This window comes from Centruroides vittatus, unplaced genomic scaffold, assembly GCF_030686945.1.
Source record: "Centruroides vittatus isolate TY-2023 unplaced genomic scaffold, ASM3068694v2 contig_15, whole genome shotgun sequence".
NCBI lineage: Eukaryota > Metazoa > Arthropoda > Arachnida > Scorpiones > Buthidae > Centruroides > Centruroides vittatus.
In genome coordinates this window covers 307877-331321 of record NW_027120927.1, presented here as the reverse complement: position 1 = coordinate 331321, position 23445 = coordinate 307877, and the positions used below count along the sequence as shown (strand labels likewise).

At 32.9% G+C, this 23445-nt stretch overlaps 1 protein-coding gene across 1 annotated transcript in view; it reads right to left on the bottom strand.

Annotated features, from left to right (window-relative positions):
* LOC136968535 (anoctamin-7-like) overlaps positions 1 to 22456 on the bottom strand; it is a 40064-nt gene extending 17608 nt beyond the window's left edge. The window contains exons 1-12 of the mRNA XM_067262518.1: positions 22237 to 22456; positions 3276 to 3414; positions 3082 to 3184; positions 2322 to 2467; positions 1818 to 1925; positions 1613 to 1749; positions 1382 to 1550; positions 1152 to 1317; positions 992 to 1082; positions 748 to 905; positions 384 to 466; positions 177 to 314 (exon numbers count right to left, since the gene is read on the bottom strand). Coding sequence (XP_067118619.1) covers positions 177 to 314; positions 384 to 466; positions 748 to 905; positions 992 to 1082; positions 1152 to 1317; positions 1382 to 1550; positions 1613 to 1749; positions 1818 to 1925; positions 2322 to 2467; positions 3082 to 3184; positions 3276 to 3401 — 1425 coding nt within the window. The 5' untranslated portion in view covers positions 3402 to 3414; positions 22237 to 22456. The remainder of the gene's footprint in view (positions 1 to 176; positions 315 to 383; positions 467 to 747; positions 906 to 991; positions 1083 to 1151; positions 1318 to 1381; positions 1551 to 1612; positions 1750 to 1817; positions 1926 to 2321; positions 2468 to 3081; positions 3185 to 3275; positions 3415 to 22236) is intronic.
* Between the last annotated feature and the right edge of the window lie 989 nt (positions 22457 to 23445).

The window sequence follows — 23445 nt, the reverse complement described above, 5'->3', positions numbered from 1 at the left end:
TTTTAATAGACAAGATATAGCCCAGCGCTCTTTTTAATACACTTTACCATATTTCCATGCTGTATTTGTTTCTATATGTGTATATTAATTTTGTTTAATCTGTTACACCATTGTATAGCTGTTTTACTGTATACAGAACTATGGGCAAGGAAATTAAAATGATTAAAGCTGCTTACCATAATACAAATGACACCGACTCCAGCAGCCATCCTTTGTCGACGGATGGAGTTCGGAAATGATGGTTCCTTAATTCCAGTTATTGGATTTCTTTCCACAAAAGGAGCCCTTGCGGCAAAATCTGGACGGGGCCTCTCCTAAAATATGTAAATTAGGAGTATTTAACCATGCTCGGACTCGGTGTATGAAAACAATGAGTGAATTACCTCCTCCTCCTCAAAATCCATACAATCCCAATGATGGGCAAGACTGGCACTTTTTCTTTTCCAATGTTCTAGAAACGTCACAGCTGAAAAAATATATACACGGTCAAACCTCTGAACAACGGCCACTGGCGAGAACATAAAACGGCCGTTGTTTGGAGGTTATTTCGTATAAATTTTTGTTCGAAGTTCCTTCAAAAACGGCCGCCGTTTTAAAGGTGGCCGTTACTGGAGGTTCGACTGTGTATTTACATATATCCCGATTATTCGTGATTATTTTTGTAAGAAATTTTCAAGGTAGATTCGAGTAATTTCGGCAATAAACGCTTTTAATACCGCGTATATCGATAGCTTTTGTTGTTCTTACCCCAGAATGAAACGAAAACTGCATAAAAAACGGTTCCCGGATGATCAAACAAGTAAGATAACTTGCTAAAAAAACAAATGTCGCTGAGGTACCAGAAAGGGCAACCGTCACACCACGGACACATTTTATACTTCTTCTCACTTTGGCATACCTCGTTACTGTTTAAAAAAGATGATGATATTTATATTTCAAATCTACTGAAATGTGCAAAAGTATTTTGAAAAACAATGGCACGTGCACTTACGAAGGTGAATCTTCTTTCATGGTCAACACACCATAAAGAAATACGATTAAACCAACTACTGCTGCAGGTAGCAACCAACCCGTGTAGAAACCTTCAAGAAAATGAAGAGTTAAAGATAAGAATTGATGTAGAGACGCACACACCTAATTACGTTACACACCTAACCATGCGAAGTAGATTCCAATTTTCTCTCCAAAATATTCTCTAATGTGATCTAGAGGTTGATACTTGTACCACCTTCCCCATCTGGCCCAATACTCGTATAAGATTTGCCTCCTGTTTAGGCAATCGGGCAAAACGTAGTGAGTAGGTTTCTGATAGGGGCCCTGTATGCAAATGAGTTATTTAATCCTAGGTAGGTATCACTGAAAATTCGACACAGATACTCACGTCATGCAGTGGGAAAGCAGCAGTATAAACTCCCTCTTCCACCAATCTATCAATACCCAGTTGAGCTCTTCTCCTCTTCCCATACACAGCGGTTTGAAGTATTTCTTGCACCACTCGGATCCTTTGAGTCGTGGTGAAATACTCTTCCTGGTTCTCGCTTCCTAGAAATCTATTAAAACCTTATCATTCAAGACGTTTATGGATAAGAACACGTAACAGAACGATACTCACTTGTCCAATTTGGAAGCTTTAAACCTGCACGTGTAGTAGTCCAGGGGTTTATTGGGTATGTCTGCGTGCATGATGTTGGGTATTCGCAGTGTACGCAGTATGCGCTCGGACCAATTGGTGCTAGGATTGGGATGAGCCTAGAGAAGAGAAGATTGCTCGAAATCACCAGAAACTGTCAAAGTGCATTGCAGACAACTTATCTCACCTGGAGAGGAGCCCTCATGCAAAGGATCTCCGCATAGTAGACGAGCACTTGCCAGGGTGCAGAAAGTTTAATGAAGTGTACGATCTTCCTGTCACCATCGACCACTTCCTGTTTCAAAGGATAGAAGTTTTTAAATTTACTAAGGTTTTCCAGAATTAAATCCCGCATCACTAACGCTAATATGCTTTCAAGTTAATGATATGTAAAGATATGTTTAACGTTGATTTTCTAAATTCGGAAGCAAGATATATTGCTGATAAGCAAGAATTTGCTTCTATATTCCTTACCAGTTTCTATTAATAAAGAAACAGAGGAGTATGGACTATAAAAAGGTGATAACCACAAGAAGAATTAGAGATAGTAAGTGATGCTGTTAAGAAGAAACTTAGTAAAAGAGTTGGAAGAGTTAAAAAAAAGAGAAAAGATGCGGGTAGTTTCTGACACATGGACAGCTATGATGCCAAATTTTCTTAATTACGAATTATTTAACGGGTTTCGAATTACCTCTTCCATGTCCAAGCCTGCTTTGCGGAGATTCGACATGAATTTTTGTCGCCACATTTCGTGTTTCTGTGATTTTCTCATAGATTTTTGTATCTGTTGATTCTTGATGTTCTCATCACTCACTTCTTCGTAGACCAAAACAAAATCTGTAACATGGATAATGAATTAGATATTTAGAAACTATTCGTCAGTCTGTCAAGCCGTAAATTTTTGCTAAGGCTTAAAACTTTCAGGCTAAACAAGCTTTTCTAAAAATCGATCTAAATGATTGAGAAATGATGCTACACTCTGAAGAATTAAAAAATAGAATATCTTTGAACAGATGGTAAATTATATATTTAAATTTAAAAAAGTAGAGGAAAGCTGTATGAAGGTAGGAAAAATAATATTGAATCTTCCTTTGACGTCTGGATAAACAAATGAACAGAATTTATTTTAGAAGACTGTTCATTAAATTGACGATTTCTGTTGAAAGAGAGAAAGAGGAGAGAAGTAAGATGTCGTTGAACTTTCCATTTATTGGATTTCGTCCAGGAAAAGAAATTATGAGGCTTCTCTTGAACGAAAGTCATCTTTTCTCTCATTTATATCAACGTGGAGAAAGTATCAATAATAAAAAAGAACAAAAGAAAAAGTCATGCTCAAATCTAAATTTGTATAATTTAATCTAATTTTATACGATTTCTACAAATGTATAAAAGCCATAGCCGATTTTTTCGGCTTGCAACAATCCCTTATTTATAATAAAGTAAAAATTTACCTATTTTTCTCTTTCCATCTCTAAAGTAAGTAGACTTGTCATCTGCAGGAGTTGGAGCCATTGTCAGGCCCAAATCAGTTGTTGAAGTGTCTGTATCCCCCTGCTTCTCCGAGACATTTGCGATTCAATAGATAAAGAAGACGCTAACAATGAGCAACAAGTCATAGAAGGAGCCTAGATAGAAAAGTACTCACCAGCTGATCGTGGTGGATGATAAACTCCCCATCTTCAGCAGACTGTTGAAAGGAGCCGTAAGATTCTCTATTGTTGTCAGTTGGCCCATTCAACTCGTACTTCTCAGACTTAGCCGTTTTCGGCATCTTTATCTCAGGTCTAATTAATAAAACACAAGAAAAAGTATCTTTTAATAAGAAGGATATACATCTAAGTCGTATCCAGCGCAAGTTTTCGACCTTCGAAAGAGGAAGAAAAGAAAAAACTAAAGATTTTTCTTAGAAATAAGTCAGAATAAACAGCAGAAAATCGATAAAGTAAGGATGAATGTGTAGAATTTCTGAGAATTTTCTGAATTTTTCCTTATTTTGTGTAAAATTCTGCAGGTATTTTCAAAATTGTTGTTTCGTTTCATTGTCTTCTTGTTTCTTATTTTGATAAAAGATTTTAAAAAAAGAAAACAATCTTTAATATATATAAAACCACTCTTTTATTGCAAAAATTCTGTTTATTTTTTGGTATTTTCGATTAAAAAACCCTTTAAAAACGTTCATTTTTTTCTATATTAAGGTGTAGAGAATACGCGTAAATAGCTATGAAACTCTTTCAAAACTACCGATAATTGTATAAAAATATAAATGTTTAGCCTTTAAATCAAATTAATCTTATTATTATTTTGTTCGAATTTAAGAAAAATGGAGCTTAAGTTTATTTTTAAGCATCTAAAAACAATTTAACTTTACAAAAATGGAAAAATTAGACATAATTGGCCAGTAATTTGCTCATATAACATATAATCCAAGTCCTTTTATTTGATGTAAAAATATACAATTTTTTGTAAAAACACAAATTATCCTGTCTATTTAAAGTAGAAAATTATATTTTTCTGCTCTTCTACTGTAAATAAAAATAAATTAAATTATTTATTTACTTTATCACGGAGTAAAAAATAACGGAAGCGCCTGTAATTCTATCTTCACTGCACATAAATGAATATTGCAGTGAAGCAATCTTTACGTTTACTTTTCGGACGTTGGCTTCGTGAGTAAAATAACTGCAGAAAAAAATTATAATGTTGTGAAATACGTTCAGAAATAAAGAAATTCGTCTTTTAATCTAAAAATAGTATATTTTTAGAATTTACAAATAGTTTAAAATACTACCGATCCCGTTGTGTTTTTCATTGAACAACAAAGAAATTCCTATTTCATTTTATATTTTTTTTTATTAAATAAGAAGTAATTTCTTTAAACAAAGTTATAATTGTTATTGCTTGGCAGAGAAGAAAATTGCTGTTTTAATGTACAAGTTGTTATCTTTTGGCTTTGGAGAAGGACCCGAGGGAGAAATCAATAGAAGAAACAGTGAATAAGATGCTTTAGGGAGGAGAAAATCTTGTAGGAGGATCAAGTGATGTCGTCGGATAACTCTATCCTCTTTTAATTTCGATCAAATAAAATTTTAGCCATTCAAAAGAAGTAATTTCCGTCTAAAAACATCCATTCTCTAACGGATTCCTGTTTCCTCCGCTGTTGCTACAACAGCGGAGGAAACAGGAATCCCACTTCCTAATTTTATTTAAAATCTTCAGTGCTGTCTAATAACCATTTTCGCATTTGTGCGACTTGTTTATTATTAAATTTCTCTCGTTATTGCTCATCGTGATTTTCTCCAAAAACACGATGCAGAGTGGCCCAAAAGCGGATCAACCTTGTAGGTTTGAAGAGTATTGAAATGGTTAGCTGAGTTGGAACCATCCTACGTAGAGAATAGGCAGAACTGCGGTAAAAACGTTCGATTTGTACACGAAACAAGATTGTTACTATGGTAGCAGGTGGTGGATGATTCCAATTTGCACAACTTAAATGAAATCCTATCCTGTAAGACCTGTAGAAATCTGTCTTCGGGACTTAAAGATCAACAGGGCTTATAAGACCTATGCAGGATCTTATAAATTAGCTACAGGAAGGGAAAAATTGATTTTCTATTCACAAATAAAGTCAGATTTTTCTCAGATTATTATAGAATTTTTGCTGTTGGATAATGACGTTTAATTTATATGTATACACGAAAAGAAATTATCACTACACTATATCTATAGGGTAGCCTTAAACGCAATTAGCACCATTGTAATAATTTCCAAAATGCTATTAGTTAACTAACATTTGAACAACCTTATACGTAATTGAAAGTGGCGAGTTTTTGTGTGTTAATTTCTAATTTGAGAAGCTTTATGAGGTTTCGTTGATGCAGAACATTCGAAAATCAATGCTGATCACTGGCAGATCAATATGAGACAATGTGTCGTCCTCAATTCTTCCTCTATAAGCATCTTTTGTGTATATAATAACACTTATTCCCCATTATTAAACTGCTTAATGATTCTTAAAGTTAGGAGAGAGATAAATATTTACCTTTAAGGCAGCCTGTATAGCATTGTAGAGCAGCAAAAAGATAAGAAAGCTGTAATAATTTCTATTTATCTTTTGACTTCATCCCGAGCTTCCCTAATTAAATTTTCTAATTTTCAGTACAAATAATTAGATTTACTCTTTAGATTTTTACTGAGATTTTCTGTGTAATATAACAGAGAAAATAACCCGAAGGGTCGAGTATTAATTAAGGAATTATTTGAGCAACGTCATCCGTGAGACAAAATTAATCATTTCTACTATTTGAGACATAATTAAATGTTTACATGATAATTTTCCAATTTGTTACGAGCTTCCTGCGTAGTGTGGTTGCATAGTAATTGCATTTTCATTCTCCCGTGAGGATGAATTGCATTTAGGTGACCTTTAACCCCTTCTCATCGCTCTAACGCGTTACTTAGTGGGTCCATTAATTAAATTTATTGTAAAATATCTACTCTAGTCATTGCAGTTTTCCATCGTCCCGTTTATCTTGCTGATATCGGGATCTTGATCTTGTGTAATTAGAAGAGAAGAGAGAATATGGAAGAAAGATAAAGGTTATGTATGACCTTATACGAAAAGTTATGACCGTCATATTGTAGAATATAAAAGAAATATTAAGGCTATAACCTTAAACTTTCTTCCATGTTCTCTTTTTTAACCTAACCTCATTAACAATTTCTAAACTTTAAATTATTCTTAACTCTTTCTTTGTAACTTTTATTTAATTTAATCTTAAAAACTTCTGTTTTCTGTGTTATAATAAGCTATCGATGCCAAAAAACAAGCCAAACAATGCGTTAAAATTCAAGATTAATTCAGTTATTTAATGCTTAACTCGTCATAACTGTCATTTATCTCTATTTTGAGCGAATTATAGAGTTAGACTCATTGTAAATCTTACATAAATATTTATTTTCGCGCGTAATCCTCCCCAGCATATACTCCGCACCTACGGGATTTAACATTGTTTCCACATGCATGAGTTCGTAATTGTGATTAAAAATCGGCGTAGAGCCCGCACCCCTCTCAAATCATCTTTTAAACACGCACGAGAATACTGTACAAGACAAAAACTTTATGAGTTGTTTTTAATTATTTGTTAAATCTCCATAGATATATGCTAAACACCTGTTTCAAAGCATATGTTTAGCATATATTCCGCCCATAACTCAAGAATTAAACTTCACGTCAGTGAACTTAGCTCATAGTTAACTTATGAAAGCTTAGAACACATCAGAACAAACAAATAAGTAAATAAATAAACGATCTCTACCTAAAAATAGTTTTAGAAAATCGAATATGGAACAGTCGACAGAGAGGGGCCTCGAATGTGACGTGTCACATCGATCCACGTGCAGCTCATATAAATTATAGATTGTTACATCGATTTATAACACAATTTACCACGAAAATACTCCAATCAAATCACTAAAAATGCGGATAATTATACCTTTTGTTTGATGTCGTTCTCTTGTTCTGTTAGTGTTAATTTAAATTTCGTCAGGTCTCGAGTAAATTATTTTGAAAATCAATCTATTATCTCAAGGACACGATTGTAAATTAGACGTTGCCCCTGTAGATTTTCGTAATTAATGAGTAATAAATAAACAATTTTTCGGTGCTCTACGTCCTCCTCCTATCTCCAGAGAGCACCTACATAACCTTATCTCACTCTACCTGCTTAAAATTCTTAAGACAACTTGTAATTACTTATAACTTGGAGTTTGTGAGGTGTAGTGTCTGTAGGGAGATAGTTTACATGTCAATAGTCCTCCAGATCACCTATACAGACGTTGTTTGTAGGGTTATATACGTAAATATCCCTTCCAAAGATGGTACTTGCAAATATCACTTCCATGATCGCATACAGATGTTCGCATCATTCAAATTTATCCAATTATCCTGAGAATTTGGAACTAAAAAGTTATATCTGTCTTGGGGACGTTATACATAAATATCTACATTCTTTGGAGTTATAATCATAAACATCATCTCTACAGACACGTATCGATCTTAATGTGACTGACTCATTACTCAATTTATACAACTTAAATAGCATTATCAACCTTAAAACTTGACTATCTTATGATTTAGATGTTGAGGAGGTTATTTACAAGCTTAACCATGTAAATTTTTAGAAGTTATACAGTATCTGAGAATATCTTTTCCATAGACATGTTGTAATCTTAAGTTCATTCATAACTTTAAATTTGTTCAATTTACTGCCCTTAAGCTAGGATTAACCGGCTAATTCTAGCATTACCAAAGTCTTTAGGTTGAAGCAAGTAGCAATCTATTCAACTTTAACTGTATAAAGTGCGCTTTATCCAATTAGTAGTAGTTCATTTGTTATTCGGAGCTTGGAGCTATAAGTGTATAAAAGCTTAATCATATAAATAATCCTATAAAAAAGATCATACATGCAAATATTCTCCCGGTAGACACGTATAAATCACTCAAATAATCCAATTCACATAGTTTACTGCTCTTAAAACACGATTCTCTCAGAACACGTGGATTATTTACGCAATTTAGTCGTGTAAATAATCCACTAGAAAGATGTTATTCAAGTAAAAATCCTCCTCATAGACGTGTATAAATCGCTAACTAAATTCAACTCCGATTAAGTATTGATTATCCCCTGTTAATCTCATTTCTAAGTACGAAAACAACTTGAATCCTGTCAATTCTCTAATGAATCAAACAAGAAAATAGGTTCTGAATCATTGAAGGCTTCATACATTTCGTCGTGCACACGTCAAAGCAATTATATAAAACGGCAGCTTTCTAGAATATCAGTGAAAGCTTGCAGATGGTCAACAGTTAGCTGCTGCACGTCTATCGATCGAGTGTATTACAGAATTGTTAGCTAATACACACACTAAAAACGCACGCATGGAAACTGTTCGAGTATTTTGATACAATAAATGAATCTTTGGCGCATAAATATGCCATCCTTGTGTCGAAAATACGGAAGAATAATGATTTTAATAAATTTTTGAGTTGTTAATACATAAAATTCGCCTTAAAACACCATTAAAGAACTTTAACCCCATTATAACGTACTTAATCCGCTTCATTTTAACTGTTGGCACCACATAACCCGTTATAAACATCTAACCCATTATATAACATTTAACCCCGTATAAAATGCTGAAACATAAGATTACGTTAAAACACAACCCTTTTATAAAACATTAACCCCTGCACATGTAGTTTATCTCCTCCATTCCCTTATAAAATTATATATAATTAACTCCTTACACTTCAGCCTTCATAAACTTAACCCCCTTACATAACAGCATTTATACTCTTCATCTCTTACATAACAGACTTTATAGGCTTTAACCCCGTACATAATACTGCTCTACATCAGGCTTCGATACAAATCCTAAGCTCTAAATACTCTTAACACTTAAACTCTTCCAACATATCCCTCAAATAACTCAATCCTATACGTTTCTTAACTCTCATATACATCTAAACCCAATGCACAATTCTTAACTGTTTTCTTTCGTTGTACAGGTGTACATCACTCGTAAATTAGCACATAGCATCTCCTACATACACTACTCATCCCCATAAACAGGAGCGAATTATGTGTAAGCAGCGCGCTGAATGTATCCCACAACCCTTCAAACAATATTGTATAATTATACCTATCAAGACAATATATCTGTACCTGTATAGTCAAGTAATTTGCGTGTATAAAAATAAGACAATATAACTTTGTGCGTGTGTTAGACTTCGCCTATATGTGAACAAGAGCCTCTAAATAGAAGGATTTCTTGTTTAATATCAGAAAAGAGATCGTTTACAACTAAATATCATTATTTTATTGTACCGAAAAGCTCTAAACAAACAGAATTTACACGAAAAATCTTTCCAAAGTGGTTATAAAACAGTTTGAATACTTGAATACGTTTGAATATTTTTGTACGAGAGTTTCATGTTTTGCAGTGTTTGACGTTGTTAATATTCATTGATGCGTTCGAAAAATACATTAGTGTGTTTTTCGAACGCATATAACGTGTTCTGCTGAGCATACAACACGAACATACGTCGATATTTTATGTTTAAAATATAGTTCGGTGCGTTCATAAACATTTGAGAGCATTCGGAACGTGAATTGGCGCTTTCAGAATACATTTCAGTGTGTATGGAGGAAGAGAGTTATGCGTTCAGAATATTTTGCACTCGAAGCAAGAGTTGGTAAATTTATAGTTGAAATGTATTTGGGAACAGTCAGAGCTGAGTTTGATGTATTCAGAACGTGTTTCAGGGCATATCTTGTTTTCCTCAGAATATTGGTTTGATAATACAAGGTCTTGCTGGTTCGGGTCATTTGAATCATGTTTTAGTGCATTGGGTCATACTTTATGTTCCGAAACTAGAAATGTGTATAAAAATTTAATTTTAAACTACAGGAATGTTCTAGAACATTTCATAAACGCAAAAATTTCTGCCTCTATCTAAACTATAAATTCGGGGTCAGAATAACAAAATTTATAGTTTGTTACGTGCCCACGTTCTCCTCCTCGAACTTTTATGTCAAGTCATAACTATAATTTAAAGGCTACGTGTTACGAGAAATTTTAGTCTTGTTACTGTCAAATTTCCGTAACGTGTTACGGTTACTTGCGTTGTAAAATTCTAACTGCAGAAATATATTTTTGAATAAAAGTGTAGGTTATTTTGTGTTTTTAACCTGGTCTAAACCATCACGTGGTTATTTTCGTGTTTGAGAGTGACGTTACATATTAATGTTCAACGTGTATACATTCCTTGTGATAAGTCCTTAAGGACATGTGGAAAATGTTTCGGAAGTAACATTATAAATGAAGTTTTCTCCCTGTGTAAACAGTTTACGCACATTTTTTGATATTTTCTCTGTCCAATAACCATAAAATATGTTTTGAAACAACAATAATTTAAATATTCATGTATCATGAATGTTTAAATTATTATTTTCTATTGTTTCACGTCGAATATACGTTGTCTGGAACACAACTTTCTGAAAACTGAACGTATTTTTCAAGTTTGTTTCACTCAAAATATACTTACTTAAATAATATAAATCTTTTAAAGGTTTCGCACAACTTTATTTAATTATTACTTCATTTATTATCAAGATGAAACAATGTTTTTCTGATGATGCGCATGTTTCACACGAATTTATAGCATTCGAAAAACAGTAGTAGTAGTGTTTCATTACTGTTTCTTCATTTATAATTATGAAACAATGCTTTTCTGGTGTGTAATACAATACGAAAACAATACGTAAACTGTGTTTCATCCATGTTTCGGTTAAAAATTTATAGTTTAAAATGCTTCGCAATTATTCTACACGTTAAATTTTCCAGTGACGTCGACAATGTTTAAAAAACACCACCCCCACGTGCCTCGTTACATCTAAAAATCCCGTAACAAGTTAGAAAAAAAAAACAAAATGAGAGCCTCGTTAAAACTTAACAGAGCGAAGAAATTCGCGTAAATCATATTCGAGTCAGACGAGAAAATAAACAAATAAAGCGAAATTACCTCGAAGTGTGTGTCGTAGACGTCACGGAATGGTGACATTTCGAAGCACGAGCGATTTATCTACAATCCATTTACAGTTAGTGTGACGTGTCACGACTTGGACATTTTATCTGTAAGTGTCACCTCCTTTTTTTAAAAAAAATCCTCTAAAAAAAGCGCTTACGTCTTCACGGAGGATGCATTCTCCTCGGAGAAAGTTCAATTTAGTAAAGCTTTAGCGGATTATTTATGAAAGGTGACGTCTCTAAAAAATATATTTCTATCTTATTCAGCAGTTTACTGATGTTACGATCTTTAGTGACGCATGTAAAGTAGAGTTCACTCGATGTTTTGGTTATTGCTGCCGTCTGATTCGTTCTGAAATAAGATATAATATTAAATAGTCTTTAGATCTTACGTGATTAATTTATGGATCAGTTTGTGGATGGTGTAAGACGATGAGGCTTGTAAAAATATTTTGGTGGATTCTAGACGGGTTCTCTCCTCTACAGGTTTTAATAATATTGCGATAGATCTGTAGGATCCTACGAATTTTCTGGAGCTTAGAGGAAGAATATCATGAAGTACAGTGGTACAGTACCTCGGTATACGTCTGCTCTAGAATACGCCCAATTCGGAATAGGTCCTGTTTGGACGAAACAAACTTTGCTCGGTATACGACTTAATTCAATTATACGCACCATCTCGGTGTACAAGACCAGACTAGACGTTGGCGGTGCCACGGTCTATCACTTTGTTAAATTTCTGCTGATTTTAATTTGTAAGTAAAGTTTTATTATTTTTATTAACCTCGAATTGCAAAAAGGCAAATGAAACGCAACAGAAAACTAAAAAGATGAGATGACTAGAATCACTATGGAACTGAAAAAGAGATTGTTGAGAAATTCGAGATTTAACTGTTGCATCCCGTATTCCGGGAACGACGATATCGACAATGGTGAAAAATAAAGACATTATTAAATCCGCTAACGTGGCCAAAGGGGTTTAATCGATTTCTAAACAGAGATCGTGTTGAGAAATTGCTTTTGCTTTGGATAACCGAAAAACAGTATGCTGGCGACGGCGTATAAGAAGCAATTATTTGCGATTATCACTGTAATAACTTTAAAAATCTATAATAAAATTGATTTTTTTATTAATGTGCTCAAACAATGTTTCGATGATTTTATAACCCCATTAATATACCATATCAAGAGGAGTTTTTTTTACAGGAGAACTATTAATCATTTTTACATTACTTCTTATGGGAAAGGTTGGTTTGGTATACGTCCTATTCGGTGTAAGTCCAAACATCGGGAACTGATTAAGGTCGTATACCGAGGTTCCACTGCATTGTAAATCCTAGAAGAAGCGTATAAGATTATTCTTGTGGATCCTAAAGAGGAGCACGTAAAGATTATTCTTCTAGCTCCTACATAGGCGTTCTCGACATTATTATTCTAAATTCTAGAGGAGAAACTTGTAAAAATATTCTTTCGAATTCTAAAGGGAACTTCAGCTAATATTCATATGAATCCTAGAAGAGGATATTCCTGAGACCCTTATTGTGAATTAAAGGCATCTGAAATCATACTTATTGTAACTTTGATCAAGGAATATGCTAGTAATAATCTTGATGGAAGAGAATAAGCATTCTAAAAATATTTTGAATCTTACAGGAAGAAAAGTTTAAGATTGTTGTAAATCCTAGAAGAAGATTCACAAGAAGCTTACAAATTTATTGAGAAATCCTCCATTAGAACCCGTAAGACGTAGTAAACAGTATATCCATTCATAAGGATAGATTAGAAAACCTTCAAAATGAAGCCATTAGAACCCACAAAAATTGCATATTAGGATCGGCAAGAGATTTGCAAATTCATTGAGAACTTCTCTACTAAGATCCATATTTCATCAATAGATTCACTTTCATTCACGAAGATCTATGGAATTTCAAAATGGATCCGTAACAACATACAGAAGCTTTCTTACTATCTAATGTTCCATAGTAGACTTGTTTGTTTGTTAAGTTATGGCAACGAGATCTGCCTAGAGGGATGCCTCCCGGCAGGTCTTTTTAAGGAAAACTGGCCCCTATTTAGGCGTTACAGACGTGGAGAAAACCCAGAAAACTCCACGTGGCCAGCTTGTCCGAGCGAAGCGCGAACCCACAACAACAATTCAAATCGCCTGCGCGGCCGCGCACTGCTCAAATTGTTGCCGCGCAGGCGAGCGTGCGCACTGATTTGAATTGTTGTTTACTTATTTCTCACTCTGTCGCAACATGATTTCGATTAAATACATTAAATCATTGACAAAAGATAATACTTTGTATGGAAGTGTGTTTAAAATGAATTTTAATCTCTATAGTTAATTATTTTAATTTTTATAGGAAAAAATAAGATTATATATATATATATGTTAAGAAAAATTTTTGCTCAGACTCTGCTCAGAGAAGTACGTGCTCCGCTCAGCTACAAAAAAAATTAGAGGGAACATTGGTTCGAGGTACGAAGACCGCTTGGCCACTGGTGGGTCTCATAATAGACTTAGGTCTTCGTTAAGAGTCATAAGTCGATATTATAGACCAGAGGTGGCGAACTTGTGGCACGTAAGGAGAAATCATCTGGCACGTCACGTATCATATGATTTCAATCAATCGTTAGTCTTTTTCAATCAGTTATATTTACATTTATTCTAATTAAAGTATATTCGTTTAATTTATTTAAATATCGTTAAGTATGTAAGTAAAGGCTAAGTATGCTTACTATATGGCACACAGGCTTAAAAAGGTTTGCACCCCTGTTATAGACCATGTCCATCCGTTAGAATTCATCACAGAATCTTCAAAGCGAATGCTTAAGAAACCATAAAAACTTCTTTATCAACGGAAGATCCACAAGATGCTTACGAAACTATTGGTGATCCACAAGAACACTTTATATATGAGGGTCCATTACAGAATCTTCAAAATGGATCGACTAGAACTCACAGAAACCGCTTAATCTTCACTATACAAAGTGCATCTACAGAATCCTTCAAGATTCTCTAGTGGTACCTCGTTTATTTTCTAGTGTTATTCTGTAATCATCAATATATATTATAAAAGTAAGTGTACAATGTGCGTGCCGCTAAAACTCAAAAACGAGTCCCGGTACGACCAAGGGAGCTATATGGTGTGATAGCCCTCTATCCCCCATCCATGAAAAAGGTTCTCATTTTTACCTGAAGGGCGTGCTGTTGAAAATATAAGGGCTGGAAGTTTCGCCCTCTAGAAATTTCTAGAACAGTCCAGAACATTCGATAGTATTCGAGAGCATTCCAAAACATTCCAGAATGTTCCGGGATGTTCTGGAACGTTCGGGAACATCCCGGAACATCCCAGATCATTGTGGAACATTCCAGAACACTCTCGAATACTCTCGAATGTTCTGGATCCAGCGCAGAGCCCAAACGGTTAGGAGTTGAAAGTTCAAATTTAATACACAGGGTACGTCACGAGAACGTTTAGAAGGGATTTTTCGAAATTCCCCTACGGGGGAGAGGGAGAGGATTATAAGTTATCCTGAAGAACTCTGCCTCTACTGTACTATTTTAGATGCAGTTTTTTGCGTTTTTGACTGCGTTTAATAGGGTACGCTACGAGAATGCACACTAAGAAAGGATTTTTGGAAATTCCCCTGCGGGGAAGAGGGAAAGAATTAAGGCTTATCCTAAAGAACTCAGCTTCTACTGTACTACTTTAGATGCAATTTTTTGTTTTTAACTGCATTTTAGCAGAGTACCACGTGGGGATGAAAGAAGTTTATTCCTTAACAATGGAAGTGTTAAGAGAAAGCGACGTGCAAGATTTACAGGCGCAGATGCGGTTTTTTGCGGAAAATCGATCACATTTTTAGACCCATCTAATTAGTATGGAAACAGGGGGACCTAATTCTTGCATTCTGTGAAAACGGGTAAGATTGGCTATTGGCTATAATGTAATAATTTTAATCTTCGCTATTGTTACTTTTTGCCCGAGCAACGCCGGGCTTATCTGCTAGTACACTCACTATAAGAATTAAAATGTTATCCTAATTATTAAAAATGGATCAATTTTAAGGATTATACAAGGAAAAGTGGAGGCCAAAGAGGCTATTTCCACACGAAAACAAAGAAAACCATTTGAAAAATTAGCCTTGAAAAATTCGTGAGACGATTATTAAATAATACATCAATTGGATGGTTTCAGCGACAGAACGTTGGTAGCCAATGTTTCTCCGTTGCTATGGCAACATTCGAATGCCGAATTGGACAATTGTGGGACGAGCGGAGCGGTTGCATTCGATTAAGGTATACTCGATCACTCCCCGACGTCATCTGTTGTGGCATCGTTTGCTGTCTTCTTTCAAATCTTAGACGACACTCATAAATCTGACTTATAAGGCTAATATTCCTCCTTTATAACGTCTAAAAAATAGCGAAAAGTGATAGATTTTTCTTCAGGAATTCCCCTTTAGGATCCACGAAGATCACGTGACTCCATAGATAATAAGATTCACCCAAGAAGATTAGTAACCCATAACATAAACTATAAGTCCTCAATCTAGCCGGATCCATTAGAATTCCTAACAGGAATCTTGAATCCATTAGTTTTCACGAAGATAGTTTACGTTCTGGAATCTATCAAAATCCACAAAGGAAGATTTTTGTAGGATTTTCTAGAAGAATCAACGAAAGGAACTTGTTCTCTAGAATCTGCAACAAGGTTTGCTTATAAAATCAACGAAAGAACAGCTATTTGATTATAGAGAAAACCTTCTTTAGGACTAGAATTTATCTAAGATCACAGGATCCTAGATAAATTTCTTTCGAATCTTTCTACAGCTTGGAAATTCTAGATTTCTAATTGATCATAATTCTAGGACGATTTTACAATCCTTATGATCAATTAGAATTTCTGCTTCTCCTTTAGGATTCCTTCCTAAAATAATATCATAATATCGTATGTAATCCACGAGAATGAATGAATCTTACTATATTCACGCATCATTATAAATCTTAAGGGATCCATTATCATTCTATCACTTCCTTTAAATCAATTGGAAATAACGAAAAAAGAGAAAAAGAGACAAAGAATACTTAATACTTTCTACTTAATTTTAGGATTTCTAAAAAGAATAGAAATGGAATTCTTCTAATGCTAAAAATGGTCTCATCATCATCATCATCTAAGAATCATTCTGCATCATCAAGGATGCAAAATGACCCCAAAATTATCATCTCTTCTGATAGAAAAGATTTCTTCCAAAATCTAGGATAATTAACTTTCTTTTATCATCCTAGATAATTGATGTCAAAGAAACATTAAAAATCAAACTCTCCTCCATCATCAAAGATGCAAGACAAAGTAAAATTCTGTTAAGATTATTTGAGAGAACCACATTAAGATCATCCTTCTTGAAACACTCTCATCTATCACAATAAAGAAATTTAACCTCCGTGACTCTTCTTGACAAATTCTATTAGGAGTTTGGTACTCTTTCATTTTTAATCGAGACGACGGATAACCGGAAGGACGAGGCTCGAGACCTCTCTTACGGTTTCGAGCCTGTGGATAATTTATAATCGACAAAATAAAAGTTTATTTTTAGTTTTTCCCACAATTACAAGTTTGTTAATCACAAAGATAAAATATGGAATGGTTCCAACATGCAAAACTATTAATATTTGTCAAATGCACAAAGCATGATGAGTCTTTCTCTGTAAATTTATAACTTCTTCTATATTGGATACAATTTGTTTTTTGCTTTTTGTTACATATACAAAGAGGAGAGAAGAAAGCAGAAAGCTAGCTGCACTAAGAGGAAAACAGAAAGAGTTAAATATACTGAAAAGTAACTAGAAACAAAGATAGATATATTGAGAGTAAAGTGGAAATATATATATATATATTGAAAAAGAAAGAAAAGTAATAGATATTCTGAGAAAAAACACAGAGAGAAAAGCAGAGGGGTATACTGAAAGGAAAGCAGAGAGTTGGAAATACCAAGAAGAAAGTATAGAGTTGGATATATCAAGAGGGAAGGAGAGAGTGGATATACCAAAATGAATGTAGAAAGTTGGATTTAACAAGAGAAAAGTAAACAACTAGCTATACCAGAAAAAACAACAGAGCTGACTACACAGAGAACAGCATCATTTATCAATAGTAAGTATATATCCATTGTTCCATTTTGAGTAGGTAAGTATACACTGTATATAACCCAATTAATGTCAAGTACCATAAAAGATCACATCAAACTGTCGTTTAAAGTAGCTAACTCTGTTATCTTCTCTATGTATAACTTTCACAAAAACATTAAAACTATCAAAGCAAAATTCTCTCTCGCCATTTGCATTATTGACATTTGGATGTGATGTAATACAGAGATTCGACATCCTCTTACTCCAATCTTCTCATCTAAGAGATGTGAAGATAATCCTTTGAAGACGAAGATGAGAAGATAATCTTAATCCTTTTGATCCTTTCTCCTTTGTCGATTCTCTAAGATAACAATGATCTCATTTAATCTAAAATGTATTTTATAGATTCTCTCAAAGAAAAATTTACAGTTGGAGTCCTCTCTCAGCCCTCGAATGTGATGATAAAGCATCTTTCTACTTTAAATGAGCAGTTAAAGAGCTAAAGATAGATCAAATATAACAAATAATAAGAGAAGAGTAAGTATAAATACAAAAAATTTGAGGTAAAGATGAAGTAATTAGCATTCTCTGCTACGATTTCATATTTATTAGGATAAAGTAGAGGATTACGACATAAAATTTGCATAAAAGATGACTAATTAATTTAAATTTTATATTAAAATAATGTAATTTCTAATATTAAGTTATTCTTTTTCAAAAATTCTCATTTTATTGCCTTTTTTTTTAAGAAGAAAACCTTGAAATATGGCTACAAAAATGTCATTTGAGTTTGCGCCAAGAAGAAATTGCTTTCCGGAATATTAATATTCATACACATAATAATAATAATAATCATTCATCTTTAATTTTCTAGTACATAAATGAAGTGGATAACATCTATCATTACTACTTCAATATTTCAATGGTGATGCACAGAATGCAACAGTGAGACAATTTGCTTCCTATGTCATTCATAGTCATTTAAATCTTAATCCTGTTATTACAGATCACATGTAAAGTCCTTTAACGTCTCAAGTTACATCTTACTTCAGCATAAAGTGTGAGTAATGTAACTTCATGTTGCAGGAGTTGGAAAATGCAAGTTATTTTATTAGTAACTTAAAAAAATCAGTGTAAACCATTTCACTGCGGAATTACAGGATAAAGAATCCTATAAGGATTGATAATTTAGTGATGATTTATATTACAAGAACTGGAAAAGTGTTAAATGACTTAATGATAAAATTGGATATAAATTGTTTGATTGAAGGATTAGAGAAGGAAAAATCCTTTAAGGATTGTAAATTAAAGAAACTTACTGTTGACACTTCAGGAACTGAAAAGGAGAAACTTATTCTGCTTATAATTTGATAAAATCATGTGAATGTGCTTGATTGAGTGCTTAAAAATAGAAGAATCCTAGACGGACTGAGAAATATCCTTTATACGTTCTATTTTATATAAAAATCAAGCTTAAATGACTATCGCAGAATAATATTTGGAGGAATAACTAAATTTCTTGTTCATGAATGAGAAATTTGAGTTGTTTCCAGTATTTATCATATTTTTCTATAGATTAACGCACTCCTAACTAGTTACGAATAAGCAATTCGCATAGGAATTACATTTCTGGTAATGCCCAAGCACACGAGGAGCAAAAGACGTTACTGCAGTTTAGTGTCATCTTAGAAACCAATCAGCCCATACAAATTATAATTAATTCATAGAATATTGCAAGAATACCCAGAAGGATTAGAATAATTGATTATATCAACTGACATAGGCTGCAATGTAAACACATTAGCTTTATCTTTGAATCTGGATAAGAGTCTTGTTTTTCTCGCATTCAAATCTCATTATTTGAGTGTTTTCCAAGCTCAGAGAGTCTGGATAAAGCATTAAGAGAAAATCTGTACGCAAATTTAATAAGAAAACAAGAGGAAGACAAAAAATTTGGGTTCGTTTCGCTTAAAATGAAAGACGTGTTATCAATAACTCAGGTGTTATTGATTGAATTCTGTCCAAGTATTTGTCTTGAACATCTCACAAAAATCTGGCTTAGTAATTAATTATAAGTCTATAAAAGACCTTATTTTTATTGTTGGTTCCTCAACACTCCCTCTACCCTCATCCCTCAATGTAATTTCACTTGCACCTTCTTTGGAATTTCCATTAACTGAGCCTCTAAAAACATAATTTTTGGTATGCAATACTGCATCCAAGTTTATAAAATTAAATTTTTCTATTCTAAATCCAAATATTAACAGCTTTTGATGATATTTTGTGTTATTCTTTATCAAAATATAATTCTTTTCACTAAAATATGACAATTTATGACAGTTTTCTTAACATAAATGCAAATTTTGCATAATTTTTAGTTATAAAATGCATCTTTAAACTTCAAATATCTCTTATAAATTCCATTTATAAATAAAATAAAAATTAATTAAATAATTTTAAGCCTTTCCAATTGATTTAAAAATTAAATTATACCTAAATTATTTTTTTCCTATTTCTAATAATAATTTCTCCTAGATGACACTTAAATATATAAAAAATCTAGTTTGATGAAGCAGAAAAGAAACTAATTTCTTTCTTCTCTTTCTTTGAACCTTGCTCTTAAATGACGCACAGAAGTAGATTAATCTATCAAACTTTATTGATGATGTTCTCTAACTGCTAGAAGCTTTCATTTTATCAAAAAATAAAAAAGAATCACAAATTGTGTTAAGAAAAATTGCATTTTTTCTTGTATAGAAGACAAAAAAATCAAAACAGAATGATTATGTGGAGCACCTTGACCTTTTCCCGAGCTTGATTTACCAGAACAGAACATTAATAGCTGTTACTTTTCTATTAAATATGCAAAAATTTGCACATTTAACATCGTTTTCCATCATAATTTTGCTCAAAATTAGAAGAAAAAACTCACAGTCTAGCATCTTAAATTCTTGGAAAATAAGAGAGTATCATATAAAGATGAAATTTTAAAGCTTAAACTGACTTAAACATAGCAGTTAAATGTATAAAAGCCATAAGAAAAATAAGAGTGGACATAAAAAGAGGTTAAATTATTTTCGTGTTACTTCTTTCGAGACAAAATTTACTCGAGGGTGCATTAAAGGAATAGTAAATAAAGGGCGTAAGAGTAAATAAAGTTTACGACATATGTCGTGAAGATAACGGTTAATAGAAAACGTCAGAGTATATTGCAAAAATGAAGTAAATTAAAGCAATAGATGAGAACGACGACGACGGTGATGACGTGTTAAGCAATAACGTACTACGCATCAATTTGTGTAATACTTTCTCATCTTCGGGCTTTTGAACCACAAAGAGAAGAAAAATGATCGAAAGGATAGAATTAAATATTCATTTACATTTTTCTCATTATCTTAAACTCTGGAGCACAATTTTTGAATATTTTGTGCTTTTGGAGCATAGAGAGAAGGTTAACACTTAGAGGAACTGAGTGTTAAGGAGAAACACTCAGAAGAAAAACGAACAGAAAAAGTAAAGTAACAATCAGAGCAGCTAAAGTACAAAGATAGAACAGCCGGAAGGACTGGAGCAAGAGCACAGGTAGAAGTCAGAGGAACTTCAAGAAGAGAAGTGAGCAGTTAGAGAAACTGGAGCACAAATAAAAGAGCAGTTGAATGAACTAATACTATTTCATTTACATTTTTCTGTTTTTAAATTTTGAAGCACAACTTTCAAACATTATGCTTTTAAAATGAAAAGCAAAAAGAAAAAATTAAAGAAATTCTTTCAAATTCTACTTCATTTACATTTTTCCAATTCTTTTAAACTTTTATACAATAAACACAAAAATCCTCTTACATTCTACTTAAGAATTTAATTAGTTTGCTTCGAATAATTCCTATTGTTACGTCAAATTCATTGATTTCATTTAAAAGAATAAAGAAAATATTCTTTAAATTTACTTTTAAAAATTTCTCTTTAAATTTCCTTTAATGCTATTATAGCAACAATATTTTGTATAATTTGTTAAATTAATTACCAATTTTTAATTGAGAACAATTTTAATTAATTGTTGTTTACTAATATTTAATATCAGAGGAATTTGAGGAATATTTTTTTACATTTTTTCTCTCAAATTTATAAACCAGTAGACTAAAATTCTTACTTAAATTTAATTAATTTATCCTTTATAAGGTAATAATGAAAGAAAATTAAAGCAGATGTAATTCTCTTTTTTTGGATGATTAATGCATAGAAATCCTTCGAAATTAAGATTTTTATAGTATAATTACGTTAATGTAACGAAATCTTTAGTTCAAATTTCAATTTTTATGCACAAAAATCAATTATGGGAGCAAATAAAGCTTCTACGAGCTTTCCCGTCGGTGTGCGGAAAGTCATCCCACATGCAATTTCTCCCTTGTTGCTCCAATTATAAACACGCAGCAGTTAAAAATTTTACTTCTCCGCCCAATAATTACCGTTGATGGCATATATTTTAGCTAAGCGTTCTTTAAAATTAACTAAAATTACACTTGAAACATTAAAAAACACGAAAAATATTCAAGCAGCAATACTTAACTGCTATTCCTACAATAAAGAAAATGTAGCCCCTGTAAATCTACTTTCCCCTCATTACTTGGCATACTTGCAGTGAAGCTCGATCGGTGTTTCGTTAGAAAAACGGTTGTTTCGGGAGTGGAACACGTGAAAATCGTGTTTCGAATAAAAACTTGGGCGCTTTAAAAATAAATAAACACTTGTGGCATCTGTACGAGTGTACAAAAAGTAATCAATCAAGGAAGAAAATGCAGGTAACATATAGGGGGACTGCAGCATCTTTCAGGGGTTAGCAGAGGTTAAAATGTAACTTGGGGGGAGAAGAAAGGGTACATACCTGTTTCGTCAGCTGTGCATTTATCCAGAAAGACGAAAAAACACTTTATGCTAGTCTCCAACATCCATCAGTTAGCGAGACGTGTACCAGAACGGTGTCACTGCAGCCACCAGGAAAGGGTAGTTCCCATTGCTAACCAAGGGGTTGGGATGCGTGACGTGTTATGTTTATGTACGTTCTGTTTCTATGCCAAGTCACAAGTAGGTGTGGCAATTGTAGCAATTGAAACAGATGAATGTCTGCCTTATCGTCCGTCCTGCGTTAATTCTCCTATTGTTTTTTAATGTTTGTATTGTTAGGCGAATTGCTACCATACGCCGATAAAAATGTATTGTTCGCCCGGCAATTTCCCATTTTTTTAGTTTTCCGCAATTTTCCGTCTGTTTTTGGCTAATTTGCATAAATTTGTTCGTTTTCCATTCAAATTTCCGCTTTAAATTCTATTCTTAGCCATTTTCTTCCTAGAAATAAAGCGTTAAAAATTCAAATTTTTTGTCGAATTCCTTCGAAATTTTAACAAAAATTCATTAAAATTTTACATCTAAAAAAGTTTTTGGAGCGTTTTTTAAGAATTTATTTTCTAAAAATTATTTTAATCAAATTATTTATTTAGAAATATCAATTTTATAAGTTCAATTTTTAATTACTTTTCATGTAAATAGCGTTAAACTTTAAAACGTTTCATCATAAATTCATATTTTTTTTGCAAAAAAAATTCAAAGAAAAATCGTAAATTTGAACTTCTGGTATAATTTCGGTCTACAGAAAATCAATTTTCCACAGCGGATGCAGAGAAGAAAGGAAAAAATAATGCAATTTTTCTGACTTACCTCTCTAAATTCATACATTTTTATCTTATCTTCTAGCCAGGATTTGCTTTAATTTGCTAAATTTAATGTAATATCTTGTAGATTTGCATAAATAAATGAACATATTCTAATATTAAATATATATTTTTCTACAATTTTTCTTGTTGATCCACATCCTTCACTTATGGAAATTTCTGATTTATCCAAAAAATCTACTCTAACACAATTTTAATGTGTCCAAACTAGAAATTGTGTAATAAATTAATCTAAAAGACACTTTTAAGTTAATTAAATTACACACACTTTTGTATTTGATCCGAAAGAATATGCACTTTAGTTTTCTCCGTAATCCGTCCGCATATGTCGTTCTTGGATCGGAAATGATCCGTTTGAAACATCT